The following is a 23474-nucleotide window of genomic DNA, read 5'->3' on the forward strand; positions in this document are numbered from 1 at the left end:
TCAAGTATGGTGTACCACAAGGCTCCATTCTAGGACCAGTTCTGTTTCTACTCTTTGTAAATGACTTGGAACCATCCATCCCATGCCATAATTACATAAAATTTGTGGATGACACAAATGTGATGATAAAAGGAAGGACCAAAGAAGAATTACTACATGAGATTAAAAATTGTACCACCCACATTACAGACTGGTTTTCTGGTAACAACATAGTAATAAACACAGAAAAAACAGTTACAATCCATATACACACAGTGCAAAATAAATGTCCACTAGCACCACACATAGAGTTGTTCACTAGAACCCTCGAAAATGTAAGTTCTTCAAAAGTTCTTGGGATATGGATCCAAGAAGATCTAAGATGGGTTCAACATACAAAATACATTACAAATAAATTAAATACCATTTGCTGTACTATCATACTATCAAAATTCTTTCTGATTGCACATCGAAAGAGACTTCACCCAGGCAGAATCCTTACTGTGATATGGCATAATCTTTTGGGGAAACACATCTGCTACCAAAAGTTGTTTTATATACCAAAAGAGAATTGGAAGAGCAATAGAAAATGCTGCATCAAGAAGCCCTTATTCAAGAAACTACATATCCTTCCACTACCATGTCTGTACATTTTACAAGTAATCGTATTTGTAAGGAAAATCTTAGAAAATAGCAACAATCTTGTGTCAACCAACCAGAGCATCCACCTGTATAACACAAGGAGAAAGCAGGACGTACATGTTCAACATGCACACACAACACTTAAACAGAATGGACCACTGCAAACAGGAAACACACTATACAATAAGCTACCTACAAACATTAAAATAATAAAAGACACTTCAAAATTTAAAACTGATGTCCATAAATATTTATTGCAAAAATGTTATTATAGTATAGATGAATATCACAAAACATAAAAATTTATTACCAAGGTTAAATATATTGTATGGAAGCTGAACCTTCAGTTGTGATAATATTAAGCCTAAATCAATGTAAGTATTCTTGTATGATTTAAAAACGTGTACTGTAAATCACAATGACTTGTCCAATATCATATTGTATACCTTGTACAACAATTGATCAAAAGGACCAATTAAAATGTAATTTAATGTAATATTAGAAAAACAGCAAAAGCTCTGGAGATAGGACTAGTTCCTGATCTGTCTCCTCTTTTTCATTTCTTATTTACCTTAGTCATAACAATTTTAATTTTTAATCTATAGGAAAATTATAATTCATTTTCTGCTACCAGTAGGATGTTTACCTTTCAATAATTCTGTGCAGGAGTAAAGAGAATTAATTTCAATTATGACCTAAATCAAAAAGAATGTATCATGCTTCAGCATTTAAAACAATAAATACTGATTAGACATTTAAGGATAGTGGCCAAGGAACTAATCAGCAAGCTGCCTACAAAATGCCATTTTTAATATGACACTGTTATTTGAATTGTTTATCCTCGGAAGATTAAAAATGTTTATGATTCCTCCAGAGCTGCCGATGCTATGGTTCATATCGGTGGAGAAGATATGATGCCATACTATTCACTGATGGAAGGTGGCAAAGGAGGCTGGCTAATGAGGCAAATGGAAGACTTCTTTTACTATGCACAACTATTGCATCAGGGTGATAAATTGCCCATATTGCACAAGATCTCTGATCATATACCACTGTGTGAGCTGCCCAACTTCATGAGAGCCATAGGATATTATCCTACAGAATATGAGGTAAATTACTGCAATATTTTAGTGGTTGGTAAGAACAAGTTTTTATTTCCAAAGCAGTTTAGATATGGTGATAGTATTAAAAGTAGATGTATTCAACTTGTAAGTTAGTAGCACAGCTGTCCCTGAACCAAAGGATGATTTGAATTCTGCAGTGCTTTGCTTACCATTGTTCTGTTGCAGACAGTGTGTCATTGCCTTACCACCTTCCTGTATCAGGGGGATCTATAGATTCCTGTAGACTGCAATTTCTGTAGCAACTTGTCTTTTTACCATTAATAATTCATTGATAGGGTGAAAGAAGCAATAAGTGACAAAAAATTTAAGATCAGCTACAGATTGAGCTGTACCTTCTAATATTCTCTGTTGTATAAGTGCAAAAGTAATCAGATTTAATAATGTTCAGCAAACCTCACTGAAATACTGGTGTGATTTGCTGAAATGATTCTCAATATCTTGAGAACATAAAGGAGAAACAGTTATGTGCTTCTTGGTAAAACTATCTCAAAAAATTTTAATAGTTGTTTCTCTGCTCATCTTTTTCTGCTCTTCATGAATAATTGATCTTTCTAATTAGCATAGTACACCTTGAAGTATGATATTTCTGCATTAAGAAGAAATATCTAGGAATGTGATAGGAGTGAGATATTTGGGGAAAATTTAATTTTATGTTAAAAGGATAGGCTAATGGGGAATAGAAGTGGTGGTTTGTCACTCTAGACAAGAAACTAAAACCAGGGTTTACACAACCCGGGAAAACCGGGAAATCTATGGAAAACCCAGGAATTTTTTCATCTGGGAGAAAACCTAGGAATTTTTCGGAATTCCGGGAATTTTTCATTGTTTTAGCTTTCAGTTAAATTTTTGTAATTTTGACTGGTAAGAATTGATTCTATACCGAAGAATGTTACTGTATCCTGCTACTGGAGAATGATACTCCAGAATAAAATATAAATGAGAGGGAAAAAAATAAAACTTTAGTGGCAGAGGAAATGCGCAATTTACAACAACAAAACACCGAGCACGCCCAAGCATGTACAAATAGCAGAAATATGTCAAAGGCCACAGGGCGAAGACTATGTAATTCTTCATAACAATAAACTGCTTTCTATGAGCGTGACATCACAACTGTTTGACCAGTTGCCAGCGGGCTCATGAGCATGTGCAGTTGACTCGCATATGATCAGTATCTTCTCTCGCTTCCCGCTACTTGAAGTGTGGCTGTTAGCTGTATCGGCAGTAGCAGCAAGCGGCCAGATGCTAATGAAAAACATTTTTCTAGTGCGTCCTAGCTGCCAGATTCACACATGCGCAGAGTTGTAGTGGGGAGTGCGTTAGTTTCCATGTGACCTGTGTTTGCGTTAAGTGATTTCGCTGCCTCTCTTCGTTTACAGATTCAAATGAAAACAAAATGGATTTCTGTTTCTGGGAGCTGTCAAGTGAATTAAAATACATTCACATAATTACGGAGGGCAAAAATATATTATTAGTTTCAGTTTCCAAGTTATTAGCAGCCTTGCATAACGATGAAGTTATTTTTACAATTTTGCTAAAGAAATTTGGCTTTGTTAATCTTTCCGCTGAGGCAATCAGTTTATTTGAAATGAAGTGTTTCATTCCACAGTATTGGCCAGTTCCAACTGTTTGGTGAATTTCAAGTGCACATTATCATCTTCCGCCATGTGTGGCATTATGCCACAATAAAGAACCAAATATGAGATAGTACAGTACTGGTACTCCAAGAAAATCTACATCCCAAAAACCACACTGAAAAACTTAATATCAGATGGGACCTAGTTCATTGTGAATCTGGAAAAGACCAGTGTGCACTTCAAGCCGAATTATGCATTTTAGTATGGTTTATGTAATTCCGATGTTCTTGGGAGTATCCTCTGATGCCCTGTTTCTTTTATGGTTTAATGTAAGCTCTCTTAGTGTTTTATACATATGAACATGTAGGCTTCCTACACCACTGCAACTACGTATGCAAAATAATGCCTGTTTACTGGCACTCTCTGGCACCTGGTAAATCGAACCAATTTCTAACAGTCGCCGGATAGTATTGCGAAAGATGGTTTGAAAAGCGTTACTTTCAAAGTAAATGTCTTTTTACGCAAGATGAATTATGTTACGTGTGAGAAAGTGGGATGAATTTCTAAATCACAGAGCGTTTAAAACTGAACACTTTGAGGACCAGCCACTTACAAGAATTTCGAGCCCAGAATTTATGTCATAATTTTAAATTTACTGGCACATATATTTGATGTTTCTTAAATTATAACGCATGCAAAAAAGATCAGTATTACATGTGAAAGCTTAGTTTCTGTTGCAGCTTGTTAATCTTAGAAACCAATATTATATGTGAAAGCCTAGCTTTTCTTTTAGCTATACTATGTATATTAATGTAAACTGTTAACTTTTCCTCTTTGTGTGTTTGCACTACGTACCAGTGATCTTGCTATTGGCTGACGATAACACGTGTCCTATGCTCTGAATATCTGCTGTCATCAGCTGGCCAGATCACGTGGCATGAGATATGATTGGCTTACAAAAGGACATCGCAAGCTCGGTTTCAATGCTCCGGAAACTGTGTTTGGTTCAGTTCCAATTTATACTTTCGTAATACAAAAATATGCTGCAAATCAAAGGTCTTTCCAAAACTTCTCTCCCCCGTCTTTAGTTTTTTTCTGGGAAGTTCTATGCGAGTGTTTAAAACGTTGACCATTCAAAGGATTGATAAGTTTTACAGTTCCGGGGGAAAATCTATGGAAAACCTACTGTCACTTAGCACGGAAGAAGTGTATTTTTGCCTGGGGAAAAAGCATATTTTTTAAATGGGTTATCCGGGAATAATCCAGGAATTTTTTTCCTTGTCCCCGTATACACCCTGTAAAACCCACCAAGATAAAAACTGAAACTGCATTTGAGACTATTTGGGCAAGACTCAGTATCAGGGATGGGCATAAAATGGTAGCTGGATCCTTCTATTGACTTCCAGACTCGCCCCCTGATGTAACTGAAAACTTTAGAGAAAACTTCTATTCGCCTGTATGGAAGTTCCCCAATCATATTGTAATCATAAGTACAGATTTTAATCACCCAACAGTCAATCAGGAAAATTACAGCTTAGTTAGTGGCAAGCATGATTACTAAATGCCTTCTCTGAAAACTTTCTGGAACAGATAGTTAGGAACCCCACTCATGATGAATATATATTGGATCTAATGGCAACAAATGACTTGATCTCTTTGAGGATGTCCACACCAAAACTTGTATCTATATCCATAATGCATGATTACCGAAGTATGAAGGACAACTAAAACAAGGAAAAAGGTATATACATAAAAAAAATCGGTAATATTTCATCTCATTGAGGAACTTGAAACTTTCAGTGCAGGGCAGGAGCACATAGGCGCACTATGCCTTAAGTTTAAAAGAACAGTTGAACATGTACTGGACAGATATGTACCCAGCAGAATAGTTCATGGTATATAATCATTGTAAAGAAACTACTACTGGATAACAGGTGTAAAAGAAAACGTAGGGCTGTAGATAGAGAGTTGCTGAATAAAACACAAAGGGAGCAAGTTCCAATGATAAGGTGCGCAGATGACATAGCTCTCCTAAGCCTAGTAAGGGAGACTTAAAACTGTTGGATGGAATGCACAATCTAGTTGGCACAAGTACAAGAATAAAGCAAAACTGAACTTGGTAAAGTAATACAAGTTAATGATGTGCTAAACGTCATAACTGGGAAAGGAACATTATTAGTAGTAGTTGTGGTGGTGGTGGTGGCAGTGGTGGTGATGTGGTGTGGTGGTTGAAGGAGAAGAAGAAACATTATGCAGCTGGGTAGTAGAAATTACAAAAGTCAGGAAGACAGCTTAAACAGTATGGTGCAGGAGAAGAAAGCACGCTACTACAAAGAAAGTTATTCTGACAGATTGATTCTGAGGTCCCAGAAACTGTGAGCCCAAAACTCAGTACTGTATGCAAAAGAAACGTGGTGGTCTATGGAAAAATGGGAAAAGATGAAGCTAGAAGCATTTGACATGCTGTGCTTAAGAAGAGCATTCAGAATTAATCGATGTTAAATAAATAAATTAAAAAAAAAAAAAAATACCGAGAGCTACTAGGAAAAACATATGAAGGATTTCCAGAGTTACGAGTATTCCATGAGATTTCAGGATTGCAGCCAGATCATGTCAACATCTTGCCATGATATTTTGGGTAATAAACTTTCAGCCATATTTTGGGTAATAAACTTTCAGCCATCTTCAGGTCAGTATTGAAACAGACACCTGAAGATGGCTGATTGGTTCTCAGGTGGAATATCATGGCAGGATGTCAACATCATCTGGCCGCAATCCTGTGACCACATGGAATAATGAATGAAGTCTTTGGGCAATGTCCTAAAGCATCCAGAGCAGTTGAGAAGAAATTTTGTATGGACTGTCAAATATTAAAGTATTCAAAACAGATAATTGAGGAGTCACAGGAATGAAGGTTATTATTTAACATTGTGTGAACATCAATTAAATTGTGTGTTCGGGTGTAGTCGATATATACACTAACAAAAAAAAAAAATCAACACCAAACAATAATTAATCTCGAGTAATAAAATTTTAGGAATACGTTTGTCTTGGTAACATATGTAAGTGATTAACATTGTAAGATCACAGGCTAATGTAAGCACGAGATAAGCCATTGCACATGTGAAATTCTAGTACGTTAGTAAGAGATGTAACCATGCGAACATACGTGCATTGTGCTGTAGAAGTGTTGGATGTCAGTTTGTGGGATGAAGTTCCATGTCTGTTGCGCTTGATTGGTCAATAAATGTTCAGTTAATGCTGGTTGTGCATGAACCGGGAGTTGTCATCCGATTATGTCCCATATGTGCTCGACTGGAGATAGAGCTAGTGATCGAGCAGCCCAATGCAGTATGTCAACACTATGTAAAGAGAACTGAGTTACAACAGCTGTATATAGGTTACCATTATCCTTTTGGAAATTGGAATGCTATTCATGACTGGCAGCACAATGGGTCAAATTACCAAACTGATGTACAAATTTGCAGTCAGATCACACCTGTCTACAACAAGGGTAGTAGTAGTGATCCACAAAATACTGTAAAATATCTTTGACACTGCTTTGCTGAAAAACTCAGAACATATTCTGAGCTCAAACTTAATGAGGTATCTTCATCATACTGAACTCCTCCATGCCAACTAGCTTGGATTCCAAAAACATCGATCATCTTAAACACAGCTCGTACTTTTCTCACGTGACAGTCAGGTACATTCTGTATTTCTTGATTTTTGAAGAGAATTTAACTCAATACCACACCTCTGCTTATAGACAAAAATTTAATCATATGGAGTATAAAGTGAAATTTACGAGTGGATAGAGGAGTTTTGGCAGAGAGGACACAGCATGTTGTCTTCTATGGAGAGTCATCATGAGATCTAGAAGTAACTTCATGTTGTATATTAATGACATTGCAGACAGTATTAACAGTAACCTCAGACTTTTTGCAGATGATGCAATCATCTATAATGAAGTACTGTCTGAAAGAGGTGCATAAACATTCAGTCAGATCTTGACAAGATTTCAAAGTGGTGCAAAGTTTCATTATAAATGAATTGCTGAGCATCCTTTTTCAGTGAATTACATCAGTTTTAATGAATTACTACGAATACAAGCTCACAATGTACTTTGGATATAAGTATCATAACTATTCAACAAATGTTACAGTCCCAAGCACACAACAGCTAAAGGTTCATTCAAGTAACTCAGTGGAACCAGCCATGATCATGCAAATGCTTTCAGTTGAGGCATTTTCCAGTGCCAATCAGTCACGTCTAGGCAAATTCTGTTCGAGAGCTGACCAGTAGATGGTCATTACTAGTCTCCACTGGTCGCAGGACTCACTCCTGGTGATTCAAAAGCATTTACACAAGCATCGGCCCAAAGAGATAAGCTCTTACATGCATATAGCTTATTGTGTTCAATCTCGCAGCCTTCTTACTGAAGAAAATGACTACTTAGCCCCTGCTAGCCTTTTACGGTACTTCTTAATATTTTGAAAATTTGATACATCCTAGTGTACTTTTATTCTACATCTACATCTACATTGATACTCCGCAAGCCACCCAACGGTGTGTGGCGGAGGGCACTTTACGTGCCACTGTCATTACCTCCCTTTCCTGTTCCAGTCGCGTATGGTTCGCGGGAAGAACGACTGTCTGAAAGCCTCCGTGCGCACTCTAATCTCTCTAATTTTACATTCGTGATCTCCTCGGGAGGTATAAGTAGGGGGAAGCAATATATTCGATACCTCATCCAGAAATGCACCCTCTCGAAACCTGGCGAGCAAGCTACACCGCGATGCAGAGCGCCTCTCTTGCAGAGTCTGCCACTTGAGTTTATTAAACATCTCCATAACGCTATCACGGTTACCAAATAACCCTGTGACGAAACGCGCCGCTCTTCTTTGGATCTTCTCTATCTCCTCCGTCAGACCGATCTGGTACGGATCCCACACTGATGAGCAATACTCAAGTATAGGCCGAACGAGTGTTTTGTAAGCCGCCTCCTTTGTTGATGGACTACATTTTCTAAGGACTCTCCCAATGAATCTCAACATGGCACCCACCTTACCAACAATTAATTTTATATGATCCTTCCACTTCAAATCGTTCCATACGCATACTCCCAGATATTTTACAGAAGTTACTGCTACCAGTGTTTGTTCCGCTATCATACAATAAAGGATCCTTCTTTCTATGTATTCGCAATACATTTCATTTGTCTATGTTAAGGGTCAGTTGCCACTCCCTGCACCAAGTGCCTATCCGCTGCAGATCTTCCTGCATTTCGCTACAATTTTCTAATGCTGCAACTTCTCTGTATACTACAGCATCATCCGCGAAAAGCCGCATGGAACTTCTGACACTATCTACTAAGTCATTTATATATACTGTGAAAAGCAATGGTCCCATAACACTCCCCTGTGGCACGCCAGAGGTTACTTTAACGTCTGTAGACGTCTCTCCATTGATAACAACATGCTGTGTTCTGTTTGCTAAAAACTCTTCAATCCAGCCACACAGCTGGTCTGATATTCCGTAGGCTCTTACTTTGTTTATCAGGCAACAGTGCGGAACTGTATCGAATGCCTTCTGGAAGTCAAGAAAAATAGCATCTACCTGGGAGCCTGTATCTAATATTTTCTGGGTCTCATGAACAAATAAGGCGAGTTGGGTCACACACGATCGCTGTTTCCGGAATCCATGTTGATTCCTACATAGTAGATTCTGGGTTTCCAGAAATGACATGATACGCGAGCAAAAAACATGTTCTAAAATTCTACAAGAGATCGATGTAAGAGATATAGGTCTATAGTTTTGCGCATCTGCTCGACGACCCTTCTTGAAGACTGGGACTATCTGTGCTCTTTTCCAATCATTTGGAACCCTCCGTTCCTCTAGAGACTTGCGGTACACGGCTGTTAGAAGGGGGGCAAGTTCTTTCGCGTACTCTGTGTAGAATCGAATTGGTATCCCGTCAGGTCCAGTGGACTTTCCTCTACTGAGTGATTCCAGTTGCTTTTCTATTCCTTGGACACTTATTTCGATGTCAGCCATTTTTTCGTTTGCGCGAGGATTTAGAGAAGGAACTGCAGTGCGGTCTTCCTCTGTGAAACAGCTTTGGAAAAAGGTGTTTAGTATTTCAGCTTTACGCGTGTCATCCTCTGTTTCAATGCCATCATCATCCCGTAGTGTCTGGATATGCTGTTTCGAGCCACTTACTGATTTAACGTAAGACCAGAACTTCCTAGGATTTTCTGTCAAGTCGGTACATAGAATTTCACTTTCGAATTCAATGAACGCTTCACGCATAGCCCTCCTTACACTAACTTTGACATCGTTTAGCTTCTGTTTGTCTGAGAGGTTTTGGCTGCGTTTAAACTTGGAGTGGAGCTCTCTTTGCTTTCGCAGTAGTTTCCTAACTTTGTTGTTGTACCACGGTGGGTTTTTCCCGTCCCTCACAGTTTTACTCGGCACGTACCTGTCTAAAACGCATTTTACGATTGCCTTGAACTTTTTCCATAAACACTCAACATTGTCAGTGTCGGAACAGAAATTTTCGTTTTGATCTGTTAGGTAGTCTGAAATCTGCCTTCTATTACTCTTGCTAAACAGATAAACCTTCCTCCCTTTTTTTATATTCCTATTAACTTCCATATTCAGGGATGCTGAACGGCCTTATGATCACTGATTCCCTGTTCTGTACATACAGAGTCGAAAAGTTCAGGTCTGTTTGTTATCAGTAGATCCAAGATGTTATCTCCACGAGTCGGTTCTCTGTTTAATTGCTCAAGGTAATTTTCGGATAGTGCACTCAGTATAATGTCACTCGATGCTCTGTCCCTACCACCCGTCCTAAACATCTGAGTGTCCCAGTCTATATCTGGTAAATTGAAATCTCCACCTAAGACTATAACATGCTGAGAAAATTTATGTGAAATGCATTCCAAATTTTCTCTCAGTTGTTCTGCCACTAATGCTGCTGAGTCGGGAGGTCGGTAAAAGGAGCCAATTATTAACCTAGTTCGGTTGTTTAGTGTAACCTCCACCCATAATAATTCACAGGAACTATCCACTTCTACTTCACTACAGGATAAACTACTACTAACAGCGACGAACACTCCACCACCGGTTGCATGCAATCTATCCTTTCTAAACACCGTCTGTACCTTTGTAAAAATTTCGGCAGAATTTATCTCTGGCTTAAGCCAGCTTTCTGTACCTATAATGATTTCAGCTTCGGTGCTTTCTATCAGCGCTTGAAGTTCCGGTACTTTACCAACGCAGCTTCGACAGTTGACAATTACAATACCGATTGCTGCTTGGTCCCTGTATAAACACAAATAAAAGCGAAACATTATATTATTCAAGAACTGCGATGTGAATTTAATGTATGTATCATACAGTATACTAGAAAATAAAAGTGTGCCACTAGGCGTTATAATAAGTCCCTCAAATTTGATGTTTAAGAAGATACAAATGAAAAAATTTTATTCAAAATCAATTTTTGTGGTTATTGAAATATTTAATTCTTGCACCCTGGTGTTAATCTAAATCATTTAAATTTTTAAAAAATTGTTGATTTATGATGCAGTTTGGATCTGATCAATTATTTTTGACAAACACATGAATTTCTATCAGACATGTATGAAAGTCAACTGTTCGGTAGGCCTTCTTGTTCTATGGTCCATTCCCTCTCACATTTCAAATGTTAATGTTACAGTTTTCATTACTTCAGTTCAGTCTTTCCATCATTTGTAGTTAAGTCCATCATCTCTTGAGTTAGAGTCCATCATTTTGTATACTCTCATTTATACTAGCTGCTTGTCTGTTTGACCCTTGCTGCAAGAAACATCGTAAAATTAGTATTCAGAGTAATGGTTTAAAATTCAGGATGTAAATTTTTACATCTGAAATTAAGTCATATTTGGGTTGAAGTAGATTTTTGACAGATTTCTGGACATATATAGGTCATTTAAAGAGTTCAAAAGTATTTTATATTCACACACACACACACATCATTTGAAATTGAAAGAAACTGATATAACTACAAAGACACAGGAAACAATGTAAATGCAGCAAAGGTAAAACATAACTATTTCAATAATAAAGTTACATAATGAATACTGGTATTAACCTCCCAGTATAGCAGCAAAGACATTACATTACCTGGCACAACTTCATTACAAGCTCTGTGTTTTTTTTTTTTTTTTTTTTTTTTTTTTAATACTATGTTCAAGATGGATTCACTGTATATAATAATTATGACATCTCAATGTACACAGATTAATTATTTGTTTAATTTAGAATCACTATGATATCTACTTGTACTCAAAATACTCATCTATCTAAATTAAGCATTTCTACTCATTGTCTTTCACAACAACAACAGATAATAAATATAACATTTCATCTTTTTGTCAGCTATAATTTTAATTAATCTTCAAAATTACTCATACTTCATTACAAATGGGTTACCATATGATTCCATGAATATAATTCCACTTTGTTTCATGACAGTTAATATCTGACCATAACATCATCATATTCTTCACAAAAATCTTCATAATCTCCTTTAACAATGAATAATCATCATTTTTATCGTTGTTGTTGTGGTCTTCAGTCCTGAGACTGGTTTGATGCAGCTCTCCATGCTACTCTATCCTGTGCAAGCTTCTTCATCTCCCAGTACCTACTGCAACCTACATCCTTCTGAATCTGCTTAGTGTATTCATCTCTTGGTCTTCCTCTACGATTTTTATGTTCCACGCTGCCCTCCAATGCTAAATCTGTGATCCCTTGATGCCTCAAAACATGTCCTACCAACCGATCCCTTCTTCTAGTCAAGTTGTGCCACAAACTTCTCTTCTCCCCAATCCTATTCAATACCTCCTCATTTGTTACGTGATCTACCCACCTTATCTTCAGCATTCTTCTGTAGCACCACATTTCGAAAGCTTCTATCCTCTTCTTGTCCAAACTAGTTATCGTCCATGTTTCACTTCCATACATGGATAAACTCCATACAAATACTTTCAGAAACGACTTCCTGACACTTAAATCTATACTCGATGTTAACAAATTTCTCTTCTTCAGAAACACTTTCCTTGCCATTGCCAGTCTACATTTTATATCTTCTCTACTTCAACCATCATCAGTTATTTTACTCCATAAATAGCAAAACTCCTTTACTACTTTAAGTGTCTCTTTTCCTAATCTAATCCCCTCAGCATCACCCAATTTAATTTGACTACATTGCATTATCCTCATTTTGCTTTTGTTGATGTTCATCTTATATCCTCCTTTCAAGACACTGTCCATTCCGTTCAACTGCTCTTCCAAGTCCTTTGCTGTCTCTGACAGAATTACAATGTCATCGGCAAACCTCAAAGTTTTTACTTCTTCTCCATGAATTTTAATACCTACTCCGAATTTTTCTTTTGTTTCCTTTACTGCTTGCTCAATATACAGATTGAATAATATCGGGGACAGGCTACAACCCTGTCTCACTCCTTTCCCAACCACTGCTTCCCTTTCATGCCCCTCGACTCATAACTGCCATCTGGTTTCTGTACAAATTGTAAATAGCCTTTCGCTCCCTGTATTTTACCCCTGCCACCTTCAGAATTTGAAAGAGAGTATTCCAGTTAACATTGTCAAAAGCTTTCTCTAAGTCTACAAATGCTAGAAACGTAGGTTTGCCTTTTCTTAATCTTTCTTCTAAGATAAGTCGTAAGGTTAGTATTGCCTCACGTGTTCCAACATTTCTACGGAATCCAAACTGATCTTCCCCGAGGTCCACTTATCATCAACATAATCATAAAATTCCATAAAAGCTAGCAATCATAATTACATTATCCCATAATAACTCATGATTACATCCATTCCTCAGTCATCTATCCTCTTCCTACAATATATGAAAATAGTGTATCATTATTCATGTAATGAAAACCTCACTGTAAGCATTAAACCTTCCAACATTGTCAACAGCGCATGTGAGAAGATCTGTAATGCTGCAAGATCTTACTATAAACAAAACTTCTCATTTTTTCCATTACTTAATCAATAATACCTCAAAGTATGAATGGGATATTTTACACCAAGACCAGTTATTTCCAATACATTACAGAATAATCACTGATCACAGTAAAAACCATTATTCTGTTCCCACCCCCATGTCTACTCATATGGTTTTGACAGTAAATTTAATAGGCCAAAACGCATTCACATGCAAGAAACTTCAAGAGCCATTTTTATTGATTTATTTATTTATCCATCCATACATAATAAATATTATAATGATGTCATCCAAAAGTACATGTAAATTTATGGGAAACTACACTCCTGGAAATTGAAATAAGAACACCGTGAATTCATTGTCCCAGGAAGGGGAAACTTTATTGACACATTCCTGGGGTCAGATACATCACATGATCACACTGACAGAACCACAGGCACATAGACACAGGCAACAGAGCATGCACAATGTCGGCACTAGTACAGTGTATATCCACCTTTCGCAGCAATGCAGGCTGCTATTCTCCCATGGAGACGATCGTAGAGATGCTGGATGTAGTCCTGTGGAACGGCTTGCCATGCCATTTCCACCTGGCGCCTCAGTTGGACCAGCATTCGTGCTGGACGTGCAGACCGCGTGAGACGACGCTTCATCCAGTCCCAAACATGCTCAATGGGGGACAGATCCGGAGATCTTGCTGGCCAGGGTAGTTGACTTACACCTTCTAGAGTACGTTGGGTGGCACGGGATACATGCGGACGTGCATTGTCCTGTTGGAACAGCAAGTTCCCTTGCCGGTCTAGGAATGGTAGAACGATGGGTTCGATGACGGTTTGGATGTACCGTGCACTATTCAGTGTCCCCTCGACGAACACCAGTGGTGTACGGCCAGTGTAGGAGATCGCTCCCCACACCATGATGCCGGGTGTTGGCCCTGTGTGCCTCGGTCGTATGCAGTCCTGATTGTGGTGCTCACCTGCACGGCGCAAAACACGCATACGACCATCATTGGCACCAAGGCAGAAGCGACTCTCATCACTGAAGACGACACGTCTCCATTTGTCCCTCCATTCACGCCTGTCGCGACACCACTGGAGGCGGGCTGCACGATGTTGGGGCGTGAGCGGAAGACGGCCTAACGGTGAGCGGGACCGTAGCCCAGCTTCATGGAGATGGTTGCGAATAGTCCTCGCCGATACCCCAGGGGCAACAGTGTCCCTGAGTTGCTGGGAAGTGGCGGTGCGGTCCCCTACGGCACTGCGTAGGATCCTACGGTCTTGGCGTGCATCCGTGCGTCACTGCGGTCCGGTCCCAGGTCGACGGGCACGTGCACCTTCCGCCGACCACTGGCGACAACATCGATGTACTGTGGAGACCTCACGCCCCACGTGTTGAGCAATTCGGCGGTACATCCACCCGGCCTCCCGCATGCCCAGTATACCCCCTCGCTCAAAGTCCGTCAACTGCACATACGGTTCACGTCCACGCTGTTGCGGCATGCTACCAGTGTTAAAGACTGCGATGGAGCTCCGTATGCCACGGCAAACTGGCTGACACTGACGGCGGCGGTGCACAAATGCTGCGCAGCTAGCGCCATTCGACGGCCAACACCGCGGTTCCTGGTGTGTCCGCTGTGCCGTGCGTGTGATCATTGCTTGTACAGCCCTCTCGCAGTGTCCGGAGCAAGTATGGTGGGTCTGACACACCGGTGTCAATGTGTTCTTTTTTCCATTTCCAGGAGTGTATTTGTGCAAAAGGAACATACAAAATTTTACATTAAGTAGTACAAAGAATAACACATACAAAATTGTACAAAAAAAAGTACAAAGAATAATACTTGTTCATACAAGACACAATAATATAACTTTTTATACATGTATACTAACAGTATTGTAACTGCATAGTCTGTTTGCACTAAGGCTTTACTTTTTTCTTCCCCAAACAGGAAGCCCTTATATTCACTACAATAATTCAGTTAAGATTTTACCACACTCAGCAGCTGTCCATCAGATATACAAAACTAACAAAAACTTTATGGGATGAAAGGCAGTGTTTTCAGTTTCGCCTTAATATAAACATTGTCAGAACTATTTATTGGCCTAAATGGTCATTTACTGAGCAAAAACATTGTTCGAGTACAAATTCTTTCAATTTTACTTTAAATCTGTTTTCATCTTATGATGTTGGCTGACAGTATGTTGTAGAGTTTTGTACCAATATGCCTCACATGCCTTTGTGTGTGTGTTCATTTTGTTCACCTGTCTGTTATTATTTGGATAGCCCTCTTCTGTAACAGAAAGATTTGTTTTAGACGGCAAGTGGTGGAACCCCAAAATATTATTCCATATATTGCAAGAGACAGAAAATAGCCAAAATATGCCATCCTGGCACCGTCTGCACTACAGAGATTTGCAGTAATTCTAAGAGCAAAACATACTGAGTTAAGTTTCTACACAAGTTTCATTACATGGTCATTAAAATTAAGACTTGCATCTACATGAATCCCCAACAATTTTGTTGATGCCACTCTGTCTGTGGCCTTGTCACCCAACAACAGATCAAGATTTACATTCTGACGTATTTTCCCAAACTGCATATAATTTGTTTTATTTGCATTTAATGTCAACCAGCTTGCATTGAACCAAGTGTGGACATTTTCATTACTTGATCAGCAGTTGTTTGCAGCATTTGCTTTGGTGCACCTATTATCACACTAGTGTCATCTGCAAATAGTATGGATTTTGCTGCTCCATCTGAGGTGTGAAAGTCATTTATGTATAAAGGGCGTTTAAAAAGAAATGAGCCAGAGACATAATTATAGAAACCAGTAACTGTATGCTAGAAGTATTGACACTCTGAGGGGCAAACAATTCACCTCAGACAACAACGTCCAGCTGTATGTGCAAAACTGGTTAGCATCGCAGCCCCGGGAATGTTGTGAGACAGCCATGCACCACCTTGTGTCACAGTGGGACAAGTCTCTCAACAGCCAGGATCAATACTTCTAACACACGGGGACTGGTTTCTGTAATTATGCCTTCAGCTCATTTCTTTTTGACTGTCCCTTATAGACAAGGAACAATAAGGGACCTAGAATACTGCCCTGAAGCACTCCTATTTCCACTTTTTTTGCATCTGAAACTAAATTTATTTGTGATTGGAGTAATCTGACATCATTTCTACAATCTGTGTTCTGTTTTGTAGGTATGATTCAAACCACTTTTTCCCTGTCCCATGAATAACTAATGATTCTAGTTTTTCTAAAAGAATGTCATGACTGACAGTGTCAAATGCTTTGGAGATATCTAAATTTATTCCTACTATGCTGTTGTCTTTTTCTAGATTTTTGATTATTTGTTCAGTGTAGCACATACCTGGAAGCCATGCTGAGTTCTATTTAGTAACTTATGGTCATTTAGATATTTTTTGATTCTGTGTTTCATTAATTTTCTATTTATTTGGAAATTGCTGGAAGGAGGGATATTGGCCGACAGTTTTCTACCTTATTCTTGTCGCCTTCTTTGAATAATGGCTTCACTTTTAAAATTTTCATCCTTTCTGGAAACACTCCTTCACTAAATGATAAGTTGGCTATGTATGACAAGGGCCATGTGATTTGTGCATCTGTCAATGTTATGATATAAACATGCACCTTATCAATTCCTGCTGACATTTTAGGTTTCAATCTTTTTATTACTTTCAATACTTCATGTTCATATGTTGGATCTATCCTCGTGCTAAAAGCAGCTTTTGAAAATTCAGGTTTTTCTTAGTTTGTAAATTTTGAGCTTAATGGGGTTGTTGCATTTATGAAATAATTGTTGATGTAATTTGGGAAATCTTGTTTTTTTAATATTGACTTTTTCTGAGTTTTTGAGAATGATATCCTGGTCTTCGCATCTTATTCCTGTTTCAGTCTTCACAGTACCCCAAATGGCTTTTGATTTGTTATCAGACTGTCTTATTAAGTTGTCAATACTCATAAATTTTGCTTTGGCAATTACTTTTTGATATACCCTCTTGTAATTCTTAACATATTCTATCAACTGTAGATCTGTATGTGTCTTCAGTTTTGAATTTAGTCTCTTTAGAGTTCCACAAGAAGTTTTGCTGCCAGCTGAGATCCAAGAAATTGGCTTTGCATTGTGATGTGATGTGATTCTTGACAGCTTCTTTGGAAAGCACACTTCAAAATATCCCATGGAAATTGAAGGAAAAGTGTTATATGCATCGTTTTTATTTGTTAGGGACAGCACTTCTGCCCATGACTCACTAGTTTGGATATTTGTAAATTCTACACACTTTTCAGTGGAAAATTTTCTTTTATAGGTGAAGTGTACTTTTTTCTTGCAGTGGCATTGGAGGAATTTTGAGGACAAGAGCATTATGGTCTGATAATCCCAAATCAGTATTTGTTAATTCTAATTCTGTGGATTGTACAATTGAAAATATATTATCTATAAGACTATTTGTATTATATGTTATTGTTGTGGGTTCGTGTATGTGTGAAAACAGATTGAAACTACATAATATATTTAGGAATTGATTATTTAGCCCAGTTTCATTCATAAGATTTATGTTGAAACCCCCATAGACAACTACAGTGGCTCTTTCAGTAAAAAGAATCAAGATTTTAAACATGGCTGAAACAGCAACTGTTGAAATTCTTCACAATAAATTATGACAGCCAAAACAGTTGCAGGATAAAGATTTATTAAAATTCTTGACCAAGGTTTCGGTATATATAAATAAACCTTCATCAGAAGTAAAATACCTAAAATTGCATCCTGCAATGGAGATTAATAAAGCAATTGTGCCAAAGGCATCATCAGTAGTTAAGACATCATCTCCATTTATACAACATTATTGTGGACACAGGATCGATGCTAACACATTTAGCATCAGTACTTCGCCGATGAAACCTTCATCAAGAATTTTAATAAATCTTTATCCTGCAACTGTTTTGGCTATCATCATTTATCATGAAGTAAAAATAATATTAAGCAATGTTTCTAATTGATTAATGAATATGTCTATATCCCCAGTAGGTGGTCTGTATATTGTTATGACTATGACTTTTCCCTATATTTCATACAACTATATAGCTGCTGCTTCAAAATGATTTTCCACATCCAATGATTCAGCTTCATACCTTCTTTTGTACCTGACACTTGATTTAGTAAAGATACATACAACTATGTTTTTGGCATGTTTTCTGCAATACTGACTTGCCAACTTATATGGATAAATAGTGATGATACTTAGTTCAAAACTTCTGCACCAATGCAGTCAGTGTTTGTGCCATTCATTGCTACCACGAGTTCTAGTGATTTATTTTTAAGGCACTCAATATTTAGGCTTAAAATCAGCAAGCAACTAGGATGAGAACTGGTTACAGTTTTATTTATGTTTTGTGCTGTCATATTTGTTCCCGTGTCCTGGTGAGATACCAAAAACCCTCGAGAAGGACAGGTTTCCTGCACCTCTCGTGATGACCTTGTACATTGGGCTGTGGTGAGTGGCTTGTTGCCGCAATTGGTGCTGCTGCTAATGTACTTAATATTGGCATTTCTGTTGTTGTTGTCGTTGTTGATTATGATGATGGTGATACTGTTTCTGACACTTCCAATGTTGGTTCTGCCACTACTGCTGTGCTTTCTTGTGGACTTGGGGTCTTCTCATATTTCTTGTTTTCATCTAAAATAATATCTGGATGATGAAGAACTGTAGTTCTCTTGTCGCTCAAATCACTGTCCACTGTTCTTTCTGTTGACACTTCATCTTTTTTTACATGTCTTGCTGGTGCTGATGATGGTTCTAATGCTTTTACCTCTTTTCAGAGTGCTTTCATTTTGGAGTCTGGTGATGGCGATGCAATTATCATTTTGGTTTTGAATTTATTTTTTTGTTTTTTTATTTCCTTGGTTATCAGGCTTGGCAGATATTCTTTCCCCAAGCCATTCAGGTGAAGTTTGTGTTGTGTGTGGAATCTATGTCCAAGATTGCTTGTATCAACACATTCCACGTTTTTAAAATGTCTGCACATGTTTGCAAACTGATTTCAGGCACTTTTTATTTCCATATTAACGCATGACCACCTTACAAGATCATAGTGATGTGGAATAATGACCATTACTATGTTTATGTAAATGAAGTTTCTCAGACACTGTTTAAGATCATGCATAGCATTCGCTGTTTCTTTTTTGTAGAGGTCTTTTGCGCCTCCTGGAAGTAGGTTACAACAAAGTCTTTATTGTGCAGATTTTAGCTCTGCGGATGCAGTAATTTTTTTAATTTCACCAAGTAGGGCTCCCAGTTTCACTGTACCACATGAATATGTTTTAGTTGTTTCTTTTAGCTAACTCATAAGTCCACGACCACAGCTGTATGAAAGCACAAACACTTTGCTGCTATTGGAGCTCACAATGTGGGAATCATTTTGTATTGTTTTAATAAACACTTTGCTACAATTTTTCGTTGGCACATTTACATTGACCTCATTCACGCTTGTTTTCGTCAATAAATTTTCTTCTCCTACCTTATTCGCAGTGCCTTTTTGCTTTTCCCATTGCTCATGCGAACTACATGTTGCATTTTCACTATTGACAGTTGAAAGTACTTGAAATGTGTTTTCATGCACAAAGCTTGCATTACTTTCACAGGTTTTCTGATTTTGCACTTTGGTCTTGCTGTTATTGCACTTCACATTTGACCACTTTTCCATAATGGACGAACTATCTTGCATAAGTTTTAGCGTGTTCAGCTCACTGTTTTCTTGTTGTAATTTCGAAATATCCATTTTCAAACTATTGATTATGAACTGTAAACTCATTATGCTTTCATTCAGTTTTGTAATTTTGACCTTACAGTTTTCACACACTTTCATCTTTATGGCAAAATTTACGTTTTTCTGGGCAGACAATTGCTTAACTTTTACTCCACCCACCATCTTACATGTTGTTGTTCAGTATGTGGTTCAGTATGTCAATTACAACTATAGTCTGATTAAAATTACTAGATAGTTGACATCTGTCAGTGGCTGATACAGTGTTGTCATGTGAGCTGCCAGCTGCTCCTCAGTTATAGCTGACATACAAAATGGCAGATCACTTCACAAACAATGTCAATGTGCAATGCAGAGCAATGTTGGAAGTGGCCACTGTGAGGGATGTTGGAAATGCAAGATGATCTTGTGGTACCCCGTTGTAACTTCTCTAAAACTTAGAGCCGTGCTCCTTGGACTATCAGTGTGAACTTACTTGAATGCCGGACACAGGCTCAGCTTCCCCACAGCTCTGGCATCTACTGCTTCATCTACTATTCCAAAATCCTATTGTCCAGTCCAAATAAAGACTCTCTCAAAATTCAGTTGCTGTTAACATATTCTATATTCAAAATTCAATACACCATTTCACTGTCACATTAAACAGTAAGCCCATACTTTCTTAGGGCATTCGCACACGACTGAATTCAACCAAATTAAATAACATTTTTTCTCAATGATACAATACTAATATACATGTCCGTTTGCTCGAGACCAAGTCACTATTAATAATAATCTTTTTTTTTCCTTCCATTGTCTCTCCACAACACACAACAATCACCAATGTTTTTCGTGCATGAAATTCGTCCATGGAATTCTGGGCCGGAAGTTTTCCTTTTCTCTTTGCTGTAACCGAGCGCATCATTTGTTGGCCCGGTTTTGCCCTTCTTTCTTGGTTAGCCTGCACAAATAACATTCTGCAGCAGTGTATATCTGTTCATGCTACAACCCACTACAAAATAACATGTGTTCAAAGCAGCTGAAACGCAAGTGACTCCAGACTTTCGTAAAATTCTGGGGGCACTATATATCCTTCCCCTTAGCTCGAACACTCATTATTTTAGATACAACATAGAATATCTTTCGCACTTATTATTCACACAAAACCTTTAGCACAGAAATAAAAAATACATCTGTCTCATTGCTATCGTTCCCTCAGATGGTCAGTCATTTTACCAATAGACTTGGTAGTACAAGCAATTTAAGATACAACAAATCTTGACCAGTTAATCAAATATAAGCCTTTCTTCGAGGCTATTTTAGGATCGTGCAAAATAAATCCCTCCCATTAGCCAGTCACAAATTTCAGGTGTTGTTCTCATCAAATAACTCTTTCCTTCTTTACTCTACGGTCGCAACAGTAACCACCTGTTCTTTCAGAATGCATTGTCTCTAGATAAGGAAAAAAGAATTCAAAGTTACCAGGGGAAACTTTTCCACAATAAATAGAATTATGATACCTCCCATTTCCTGCAGGTACAGTATCTATCAATGACATAAGGTATGATCCTATGAACATAATTTTCTTCCTCACATACAGGTAGGTACGCCCCTTCCACCTACTTAAAACTATGGTACTGGTCAATCCCCTTCTGCTGCCCCTGCCTGCACAGTATAAGTCAGCCTCCTCCGGGTCTGCCTACCTGTCACTTTCTCTCATTTCAACAATATTGGGTGTGCCCTCCTTCTACTCTCTCAACAGTGTTCATAGTCAATCCTCTGGCATATACCTATTCATGCAATTCTCTTTAAAATTACCTGGTCAAATATACATATCCTTCTTGATTCCTTTTTCTTTCGCTTCCATAGCTTTAACACTTAATTATTCTCCAACTATTTTTTATTACTCTATTGTTTCTTATCAGGCTATTTGGGATGCACAATCCTATTCTTATCCTATAAAACTTATGAACTCCATCTGCTTATTCTACAAGGTACTACCACATCTAGGAACACTTTATTTTAATTTACTCTAAACGCATCATAGGAAAAGTTTATTTTAACTTACTCTAAATGCATCATTCCCTCTGAGAAGTGCAACCGTCATCCTCATAAGCAAGTGCTCTAGTCCTTGACTAGCACTACTTCCCACTCTTACACGTTACGGATGTCACTTCTTATCTGGTGTTTCTTGTCTGCACGTTAATCTTCAATTGTGTGAGTGATAAAGTGTGATCATGTGTCCTGGTTCTTCGGCCAGCTAAGGTTCTTAGTTGAAGATTTATATAAATCACAAAAAAGAGAAGGACTTCAGTGATAGAAGTCTATGAATGTGGATAGAGGGAAAGATAGATTGGTACTCTAAAGAGAAGTAAGAAAGGAAATAAAAGAATTGGTTGCTAAGATCGAAGAAAGAAATAAGATAGCCCCAAAAAAAGGAAACCCTTCCCTCCCCCTTCCCCAGGATCCCACTTCACCAGTACTTAGGTGAGAAGCCGGAGGAAGTATGATGTTCAGCTTCTCCTACAGAATGGACATTCTCACCGTCACTTTAGAAGTCCCTGAAGAAAAGATCTTAGCAACTCCTATGGAATGGCAAATGATGAAGAACCAGTCACACTTGTTTGCGAGGGCTGTGTGAAGGGTGTGGTGTTTGTGTAGTGTTGGTCATGCCTATGCCTACACTAACCATTCCTTATACAAAATTGAGTACAAACCCTCCACCATCACATCATGCTTTACGAAAGGTACAAAACATTTTATAAAAATTTAAACATCATGTAACACTTAATTATGCCGTTTCCCTCAACACTGGCGTTTATAATGTTCTATCTAGAAGTACAGAGACTACCAGATAACACTCTCGGGAACACACTCCCCGGGTTTTACCCTTGTGGAACTCACATTTGCCTTCTGTTTTCGGCATGCTTCCTCAACAGAATATCTCCAGATCCAAATGCAGTTTCAAAGTTGACAAATTTATGTCAAGTCTGTGGGGGCCTAGTCTTCGTAAATTACATCTACGGGTTTTACCTTTTCAGAACTCGAAAATGAGATAACCCTGAACCTAGTTGTCAGTACAGTCATTTCAGGCTGATGTGAAAATGACCAGTTATAGATTTATAGTATGAGAATAGATGACAGAATAGTTGAAGAAGTGAAGGGAATCCAGTGCATGAAAACTAAAGTAGAAGCAACACTGAATCCAACTCAGGAACTGGCGGACGTCACTCCGCCCGTTAACCCAGAATGTCAACGTCCCTGGGGGTTTTGTACATCTCTCTTTATATCTTTAACACTATACATTCCTTTCTCATCTATTGGTTTCTCTAAATACTTGGCCCTTGTCAAGTGCCAGTCAAAATACTTACACA

At 38.2% G+C, this 23474-nt stretch overlaps 1 protein-coding gene across 1 annotated transcript in view; it reads left to right on the forward strand.

Moving 5' to 3' along the window:
* The first annotated feature begins 1607 nt into the window (after positions 1-1607).
* Positions 1608-23474, forward strand: part of LOC124613740 (cilia- and flagella-associated protein 251-like) — a 201100-nt gene continuing 179233 nt past the window's right edge. Inside the window, exon 1 of the mRNA XM_047142460.1 lies at positions 1608-1730. Coding sequence (XP_046998416.1) covers positions 1695-1730 — 36 coding nt within the window. The 5' untranslated portion in view covers positions 1608-1694. The remainder of the gene's footprint in view (positions 1731-23474) is intronic.

The sequence above is a fragment of the Schistocerca americana genome, chromosome 1 (genome assembly GCF_021461395.2).
Source record: "Schistocerca americana isolate TAMUIC-IGC-003095 chromosome 1, iqSchAmer2.1, whole genome shotgun sequence".
Lineage (NCBI taxonomy): Eukaryota > Metazoa > Arthropoda > Insecta > Orthoptera > Acrididae > Schistocerca > Schistocerca americana.